The sequence below is a fragment of the Arachis ipaensis genome, chromosome B8 (genome assembly GCF_059453495.1).
Source record: "Arachis ipaensis isolate K30076 ecotype BB chromosome B8, ASM5945349v1, whole genome shotgun sequence".
Lineage (NCBI taxonomy): Eukaryota > Viridiplantae > Streptophyta > Magnoliopsida > Fabales > Fabaceae > Arachis > Arachis ipaensis.
The window spans coordinates 26,236,380-26,246,433 of NC_142443.1; the positions used below are offsets into that span (position 1 = coordinate 26,236,380).

General features: G+C 40.1%; 1 protein-coding gene across 1 annotated transcript; it reads right to left on the minus strand.

Moving 5' to 3' along the window:
* Positions 1 to 6,480: 6,480 nt before the first annotated feature.
* LOC107610765 (uncharacterized) lies at positions 6,481 to 8,149 on the minus strand. Its single transcript, XM_016312768.1, has 3 exons — positions 7,834 to 8,149; positions 7,091 to 7,690; positions 6,481 to 6,980 (listed from the first exon to the last, which is right to left on the minus strand). Exons 1-3 carry the CDS (start codon positions 8,147 to 8,149, stop codon positions 6,481 to 6,483), a joined length of 1,416 nt encoding a protein of 471 aa, XP_016168254.1.
* Positions 8,150 to 10,054: the final 1,905 nt, after the last annotated feature.

Below are 10,054 nucleotides of genomic sequence, written 5' to 3' on the forward strand. Positions count from 1 at the left end.
TTTGTTCCATATTATTTTAGAATAGCTAGATATTCTTAAAATATTAGTAAAAATATGTATTTTAAATTTTAATTTTAAATTTTTTACTATTTTTTATTTATATAGGATCAGGTCAACCGGTTCAACCCGTGATCCACCGGTTGAACCAATAACCCAGTGATCTAATAGTCTGATCGGTTTGATCACCGGTTCGATTCTGACAACTATGGTTTAAAATAAAAAATAAAATATTTAAAATTTATTAAATATTATCTATTTGTTTTTTAGGAAGTTAGACACAATGTTAAAGGCACTATAGCATTCATCTTATGAGTTTTGAAAGATCAATATTTGAAAAAAAGTCATATAAAACTTGGAATTTTTTTTAAATAAATAAAATAAATATTTTATTTACCAAAATAAATAATTTGTAGCATTTTTACAAAATTGTATCGTATCTCTTATCTCGTTTACAGTGTAAACGAGATAAGGCACGAAGCACTAGACGTGTTTATTTCGTTTACACTGTAAACGAGATATGTGAAGAATTATGACGTTTACAGTATAAACGAAATACATTACGACAAATTTTTAGCAGCTATAAAAGGATGTGCAACCCTTTGTATTCTTCACAAACATCTCACTTCTTCTTCACTTCCGTTTTTTTTTTCGAAAAATAAGCCAAAATTTCTTGTGGTGGTGGATATGTGGTTGTAAGTGTGTATCCCAATTGCCGTATGAGAAACAGTGACACCGAGGTCATATTTAAGTGTGATAATTTCATTATATTGCACCTGGCGAGTTAGTTCTTTGTCCGAGTTGAAGAGTCTGATATTGAGTAGCATTGGTGGAAGTAGGAGAAAAGGGATTGGAAGGGTAGGATATAGGTTAATAGCACCGATGGAAATGGAGTTTTTCGGTTTCATCTATTTTGGCTCCATGGCGACGAGCATGTGCGCCTCATGTTTGACATTCATGGGAGAATCATGGCAGAAAAAGTTATGGAGCTTTCTGCGGAGGTTGGTGGCGGTGGATCTGGCCACTCGGATTTTGTGCAGGACGACTCACCTCTCACACCACTACCGATACACGTTGCGAGTCCAGTGGAAGATATGGATGTGGATGGTGAGGAATCTGACGAGGAGTATGTTGCGGATAGCAACATTAGTGGTTCTTCTGAAGATGATGAGGACGAGGAGTTTGTACCCGAGACGCCGGTGGAGGCATCAGTTTGGTATCTTCTTCTTGTCCCGCACCCAATTCCAGCCTTATCAGCTGTATCCAATCACTATCAAATGTTGGATCTGGATGCAATGCACGAGAAAACTCTGTTTTCCAACACGGATGAAGATGATTACAACTTAGACGATGGTGTGAAATTTTGGGTTGGCCACATATTCAAAAGTAGAGATGTAGTGATGCAGAATGTGAAGAATTACAACATTCGCAGAAGTGTTGAGTATCGAATAGTGGAGTCGGACCGATTAAAGTATCATATTTATTGCCAACAATATATAGCTGGATGCCCGTGAAGTCTCTGTGTTGCCCTTCGACAAAATCTCAGATATTGGTGATGCCTCGTTTAATTGTGGTGTAATTAATATCATCTATCACTGTTATATTATGTGTAAATTATTTCGTTAAGGAGGTCTGTAAGATTGGAGGAGTGCATACGTGTTTAGCACAAGTAATAACAAGTAAGCCATCAACTTAATAACTTAATTTAAGTAACAACAAATTTAAATAAAATCATTTATTTAAATAATTAATAACTAGAATTATAAACATCTTCTTACTTAATTAAGTTAACCAAAAATATTTAGTTAAATAATTAATAACTAAATTAATAAACATATGCTTAATAACATAGTTTAAAGAAAAACAAACCTAAATAAACATTTAAATAACAAATTCATTTTACTAACATCTAAAATCATACCCTATTATTTCAACCATTGCTAACAATATATTCATTTGTCTAATATATACTACACACTACTTCTATAAAAGTACTTTAAGTATAGCTACACATGTATGCTTTAACATAAACATAAAAAAAAAATAACACCAACCTCAAATCGGCTGTCTCAGTGATGTACCATGTCACGTTTAGTCAGTTGATATTCGCATCATGTGCATTGGTGCGCGCCATAATCTCCTAGTAATTCGATAATATGATTAGAAAATGGTAGAAGTGAGAGAAAAGTTGAAAAAATGGATGTAATAAGGACTCCAATGACGCTGTGAACGAAATACATATATATAGGTCTTCTCCACTCTTATCTCGTTTATCGTGTAAAAGCAATAAGAGTGCACGTATCTCATTTACACTGTAAACGAGATAAAGCCGTTACACACCACGTGTATAAATGTGATACGATCACATTGTTTTGTGTCTTATCTCCTTTACACTGTAAACGAGATATGGTAAATTTTTGTAAAAATATTATAAATTGTATATTTCGGTCGGAAATTATTTTTCTTTTGGAAAAGAAGTTGGTGTTTTGGCAGGATATTGGAGAGTAGGGTGATTTACCAAGCGGTGGAGCTGCCAGTCAACACGCAGGGGGCGTGGTGTCCCTGCTCCTCAGCAGCGTGTCAGCATCCCAGCAACACGTCGGGGGGCGTGGTGGAGCTGGTGTCGCAGATTCCCAATGTGGCCTACACCATGGGGTGGGCGTGTTGACCGCTGCCTCCATGCAGGGAACATGTCTCACCCCAATAAACAGCAAGTGTCGCCTAAGTTGCTCTATATAAAGAGCCTCCCCAAGTTCAATCTGATATACAATAGTGTGTTAGTGGGAGAGAAGAAGAGTTGCGTTACACCATCAGAGAGGGGAAGGGGGTTGCTGCTCCACAAAGAGGGGAAGGGGGGTTGCAGGAAACAAAGAGAAAGGGTGGGAAAATAGGGGAAAAAAATATATCACTTTGTATTTATTTTAAAAAATGGTTCGTAATTATAGTGCTACGGAGGAACATATTATAAACTATTTGGATCATCCAATTTATGTAGGTTGGTAAATTATATTTTTATTGTGTATTTAAATTTCTGTTATTTTTTGTTATTTAACATGTTAGAATATAATTTTTTTGTTAATTTTAGATTAATTTTATGTTATAAAAATACTATAATAAAATATATATTATACTACACAATATAATAAAAATTTTATAAAAAAATATATTTTTTCTACGATAAAATATAAAAATACTAGAGTAAAATATATATTCTGTAAATAAATATATATGTTGAACATATTCAAAATTTTAATATATAAATATTAAAGTAATAAATAAATAAATATTAAAAAAATAATACATTGTTATTAAATATTAGAGAAATATATATATATATATATATTTGACTCACGAAAAAAATTATTTTAACTATGGTACTGGTACTGGTAATGCACGTCAATTATTTTAACAAATAAAATATTAAAATAAATAAATATTTAAATATTATTAAATGAATACATACATTTTATAAATAAATATGCTAATATTTGTTTATTAATAAATGAATATTTATAACTAATATAATAAATATATTTTTCTTGATACAGCCTAACAAAAATTTGTTGGTGCATAAGCTCGATCTGCCACAGACGTGGAATTCGATGGTCGAAAACTACTTACGCGCCACGGGATTCTATCACGTATCTAGGATTGGGGTGATAAGAGGATTTCACCCCTTATTAGCTGCTCTGGTTGAAAGGTGGAGGCCGGAGACTCACACTTTTGTGTTGCCGATGGGTGAAGTTACAGTGACATTGGAAGATGTCGCTCATATATTTGGCTTACCCATTGATGGAGAGCCTGTTAGTGGATGGACTGACAGTAGTAGTGACTTCGTTCAGAGTCAGAGCATGGCAATATTCGGACGTGAACCAGTACTCAGTGGTAATTCAAAATCCTATATAAAGCTTGGTTGGGTTCAACGTATCAGAGATGCGGAGCCGTTGGACACTGAAGAGTCCATAAGGAGATACGTGAGATGTCAGATTTTCTGTATGTTAGGGTCGACCCTATTCACAGATAAGTCGACCGCATACGCCCATGCAAAGTATCTACCGTTGCTTCGCGATTTCGAGCAGCTCCATACTTATAGTTGGGGGTCAGCATGTCTCGCACATCTTTACAGAGCACTATGCTGTGCATCACGATATGATACGAAGGAGATGGATTGCCCTCTTAATCTGTTGTTTGTTTGGGCATGGGAGCGAATGCCGTGTATTGCGCCCGTACCGAGACATACCCTTCCACCTGCTGAGATACCAGTTGCCATGAGGTAAATATTTATGGTTCTTGTTGGAGATTATATTTACTATGCATGTTTAATTTACGGTTACTTATGTAAATTTTTTCAATGTATCATGTTTCAGGTGGAGTCATTCGGAAGGGACCACAGCGTGGTTATCGAAGACCGTAGCGAGATTTAAGCGTGGTTATTGAACGGACCACAGCGTGGAAAATGCTACATGCAGGAGGTAAATATTTATGGTTCTTGTAAATCCTAGTTCCAAACATTAATGTTAGGGTTATGACATACGAATTATATGTGGCAGTTTGAGTGGCGGCCGTACGAAGGAATGATCATATGTGTGTGATACCGTTGCTCCGTTGTTGTCGTTCGAGTGTATCGAATGGCACCCTACGGACCGAGTGATGCGTCAGTTTGGGTTCGCACAGCCTCCCCCGCGAATAGCAAGGGACATTCCACTGGACCAGCATTGCATGGCTCTTCGCAGAGTGCAGCTTCATGACTGGACAATTTTGCATGGGGTATGGATAGCGGAGTAGGGCAACAGGCGAAACACTCGGCTGTGGGATTTGCACCCCCTTCCGACCTGGGACTTTATACCGATCATGGAGTATCAGGATTGGTACGTGGGCTCGTTCAGACATATGCTGAGATTGTCGGAGTATGTTTCTGAGGGCCCAGTTGCACCTTAGCCACCTGCATCTCAGGTCCAACCTCAGCATGCAATGTTTGAGCCGTTTCCTTATTATGTACCACAGCCACTGGACCAGAGTCATGGTAGCCATCACAGTTATCACAGTGCGTCCAGCCACCACTCTCAGCACGCTCAGCATAGCGACCACTCTCGGCACAGCCACCACTCTCAGCACTCTCAGCACAGCCAGCACCCTCAGCACAGCCACCCGGGCCAGTCCAGCCAGTTGCATAAGCCCATACTGATGATTCCATCCGGTCATGATTGGTTTGACTTTTCTGTCGGCGGTCACAGAGATCAGCAACTACAGAATTGGGCCAATGCTAGTTTGGGTGGTTGGTCAGATTTTAGTGCTATGCATTCACCGTCAGGTTTGGCTGATCCACATGGGGCATCAGTCGGTATGAGCCATGGTTTGCGGGGTCCTGCTTCTGACCACACGTCAGAGGGTGTGTCGTGTGATAGTGGATTCCTTCAGCGGACATACACAGTTGTTGACGAGTACAACCCCGGTGCATCCGCTCCAGCAGAGGCAGGTGGGTCGGCCCCTCCGGTAGAGGCGGGTGGGTCGGCCACTCCAGGTGTGGATGACTCAGTTCCAGGTCACCCATATGACCTACGGACGGGGCGAAATCTGCTTGATAGGTATACTCCGTCGCGACTAGGTCAGGGCATGATGGGTTAGGCACTAAACTGGATGGCTCGTAGGAAGTGAGCATTGGGTTGGGGTTTTTAGATTTAATCCTAAGATTTAATGTAATTCGTATTTAATGTTCTGTATGTTGGTCGATGTTATTCGTAGTTAAAAATTTGTATATTTGCTTCAGGAAGGCAGTAAATGTTAATATTAACCTGGTGTTAAACAGCAATGGATAATCTCAAATTTAAAAATACAAACACGACTAAGATAAAAAAAATTCAACTAACAAAATGTAAATTTAGAAATACAAACACAATGAAAATAAAAGTCATTCCCCCGCATCACTCGGTCTAGCACGCTGAGGACATCGACTCCGACTATGACCCTAAGCACCACAGAGACGGCATATCCGAGGACCACGCATGTCACGTGAGTCCATTTCATTCAAGTATCTGGTCAATTTCGGGTGACCTTTCGACGTTCGCCTCAAGGCGGGATTAGTGACCAATGTGGGGCATCACCTAACGGTGTGAACTCGAATCTATATACCTTACGAACCTCTGTTATCTTGTACACGTCATGCACATACAGCTGCCAATCGAAACGCTGGTTAGCACAGCAAGCAATAACATGGCGACATGGTATTCGTTCCACCTGAAAGTGCCCACACTCACACGTCCGTCGCGCAAGATCAACAACTAACACCTTTCTGCTAGTCATTTCGCGCACCTCAAATACCTCATTCCATCTGTCAAAACGGTGCACAACTATATTCCCAGCCTGTTGCATATTTGCCTCTATCCGCTGTTGTGCGAATACAGAATAAGTATATCGAGCACGCTTGCGTTCGTGAGTCTCGGCACTCTTCCGCATAAAAAGTTCATTTAACCGATAATATGTTGCTCAAACTAGTGCCAACACAGGTAAATTACGGACACCCTTCAACACTGAGTTAATGCACTCGACAAGGTTCGTCGTCAAATGGCCCCATCGATGTTCCTCGTCGAATGCCAATACCCAATGTCTAAGTCCAATGGCGTTGCACCACCTGGCATATGCCTCGCCTCGCTCTTGGAGCCTCTTATAGTTGATGTTATACTCCTCCACCGTTCTTGAATACCCAATGTTGACCACAAGCTTTTGCAAGTGAGGGACTTTGAATACTCGTAAGAAGTTGCTGCCGATGTGCCTTATACAAAATATCCACCATGCTCTTGGAGGTTGCCAGTTACCTCCGGAACGATTTACTGCTGCCCAAATTGACTCACGCTGGTCTGAGATCATTCCCACACCATCTTTTCTGACAACATACATTCGCAGATTCCTAAGAAAGAAGTGCCACGCATCAGCTGTCTCCCCTTCCACCAAGGCAAAGCGATAAGCATAATGTTCTGGTTCCCATCCTGTGCAACAGCGACCAGAAATGTACCTTTGTACTTTCAATATAGGTGTGTGCCGTCAACTTGAACTAGGGACTTGCAATACCTAAATGCCCTAATGCATGGATTGAAACTCCAAAATATGCGATGCAGTATTTTTACCCCTTGCGCCTCCTCATTCCCATTGTACAGTGGGCGTGTTTCTATTTGGACAACTAACTCAGGCATCTTCTGAACCATAACCGAGAGCCACCATGGCAAGGCTTGGACACTCTCCTCCCAATCATCAAAAACTTTTGCTATGGACTTCTGCTTTGCCAACCAAGCCTTTCGGTAACTGATGGTATAGTTGAACCTTGACTGGACTTCGGCTATTATATATTTCACCTTGATGGACGGGTCAGTCTCGACCAATGGCCATATAGCCTCAGCAACTGTATCCGAGTCCAACATGGAATGATCTTGCGAAATCACTCCCGTTGTGCACGTGTGCCTACCGTTGTATCTGTGTATCTCCCAACAACCTTTTTTCCGTATCAAGCTAGCTCGGATAAGCCAATCGCACCCATGCCCATACATCTTGCATTTTGCATAGAACGTCTGTGGCTCAGACTCATACACGTCGTAGTCAACTCCTCTAGCGATAGTGTAACTTCTAATTGCTACCACGACCCACTTTCTAGAACTGTATTCCATACCAATCCAAAATTCTCCGTCCTCAGGATCAGCAACGCCTACAGAAAGTGCCCATCATCATTTATTAATCAATCCAAACTCCAAAGTATAGATAAAAAAAAATGTATTATTCAGTCATCACGTACCTATGTTTGAATATTCGGAAACTCCGGTGCATGCATGACGTCGAGATCCAACTCACGCATAAAAGGTGGCACGTTCATCGGTTGACTAATCGAGGGGTGAACCACTACATTATCCACTGCTGTCTCAACTCCCACATCACCATCCTCGTCTTCGTCGCCGGCTTCATAAGTGGCTTTGAAGTCCTCTTCGCTGTCACTATTCATTCCCTCGTATACTGTAGCTTTATCATCCTCCACCTCTAAATCATTTTGAATCCCTTCCGCCTCTACGGTTTCAAATTCAACATACAGCTCAATCTGTGGCTGTCGCATCTGAGTCTGCCGGTGAATTTGAAACATATTCTGCATAGTCACTTCGTCAGTGATTGGCATGGTATCAAACTATATTAGACCACCAAAAACTACAATCGGATTCTAGTACAGAATTCTGTTCACTCTCATTAACGTACCTTTCTCAATACTTTGACAGAGATCGTTTTGAAGCTCCATTAACGTCATGGTGCATGGAACCACATACGAAAACGGATTCTGGCACACAAACCTCACTCCCTCATGAGTATTACGTATTATCTCACTGTCGTGATACACCACCAAGTTTGCGGTACCCTCCATTACACTAGAAACACACTCAAAGAACACTCACACACTCTTCCTCAGAATGAAATGGACCCGAGCACTTCCTTATATAGAGAGAAGCATTCACTACGCCCCCCCACGTGTTGATTGCCTCAGCCAATCACATTAAGCCACGTGTCAGCACGCCCCCCCACGTGCCACGTCAGCACGCCCCCCACGTGATGCCTCCGTGTGCCACTCAAGCTATGCCACGTCATCTCGCCCCCAGTGTGCTGAGTCATCACGCCTCCCGCGTGGTCCATCTCCGACGAATCAGATGGCGCCACGTATCTTCTCGCCGCCACTTGTAGCAGTCAACACACCCCCTGCGTGTTGACCATGCATCTCAGACGTCCACAATTGGGTAATACACATTGTTCCCCCATTTCTGGCCAAATCACCACCTTCTTTCCCATATTGAAATTCTTGAGCCTATTTCGGTAAATAAAATATTTATTTTATTTATCTAAAAAAAATCCTAAGACTTGAGACTTTTTCACTATAATAGCTTAGCCTTTTAGGCTATGATTTTTCGAAGTCTAGCTTATTACAATTGACTCTGGAATCACATGGATGGGTGTTACACTTATACCTCTTTCAAAAGTAAAGAAGTGTGTTAACTTGAAATAAAAACAAAAAATGCCTTTTGTTTTGATATTGTGAATTTCATATTGGTGAATGCTATGGTGTCTAAAAAGTGATGTCTATCTACTAAAAAGGGTTAAAAATCAATATTTAATTTAAAAGATATAAAAATAAATTATTTTTAAAAATTCAAAACTTACCATAAAAGGTAAGCTAGGCAAAAATTAGGCAACAATTGATAGGCAGCATAGAATTTCCCATTTCATATTAGCACTTTGATGTCTTTAAAACACGGCACTTTCATGAACCTGTGGTGCAGTGACACGCTCACTCCATAGCAAAAAAATGGGTGCAGTGACATTACCAAAAGCAACAAGCTCGCAATGTTTGTGTCATACCACGTCGAATGTGAATATCGTGTTGATTCACGTCGTTCACCATTTGTCTTTGATGCAGTGTGTTATATCCAAAAAGAAAAATAGATAAAAGTACACCCGAATTTTATATGGTGGACAGATATACTTCTAAATTTTTTAATGAGTTATTTGTACACACCAAATTAAAATTTTGTTGTCAATTCTACTCTTCCGTGATTTGAGTAATTTTTCCGACGGTGGGGAGGCCAGGTGGCGCGGTATTATGTAATGTGGCTAATTTGGGGTGACACATTAGAAAATTGAATTATTACATTATTAAATTTGTTGAAATAAATATAAGAAAATGGCATAATAGAACCACTGTTCATCCTCTTCATTATCCAATTCCTTCGAATCCTAAGAACATACTGCATCTATTTTTTAATGCTCTTCAACTCTTGATTAATCCCATCAATTATCTGCAACATCTTCTTCATTTCTTCTTCTACCTTCCAGTTGTTTTCTTCTGCAGACCTCCATTTGCTTTCTTTACTCTGCTCCTGAATCCCACAATCTCTTCTAACATCAACAACTTCATCAGCCCAAATGAAATAATCACACCTCAATTCAACTTTCTGCATCATGAATCTGACGATAATTTCAACCATTTCACATAAGATTCACAGCATTTGTCATCATAAACAAAATCAGAATTCACATA

Coding starts and splice junctions, on each gene's coding strand:
- LOC107610765 (XM_016312768.1), bottom strand. CDS start 8,149: ATGCCAATCACTGACGAAGTGACTATGCAGAATATGTTTCAAATTCAC. Junction 7,691..7,833: donor GAACGTGCCACCTTTTATGC/GTGAGTTGGATC, acceptor CACTTTCTGTAG/GCGTTGCTGATCCTGAGGAC. Junction 6,981..7,090: donor ACTGCATCGCATATTTTGGA/GTTTCAATCCAT, acceptor GCTGTTGCACAG/GATGGGAACCAGAACATTAT.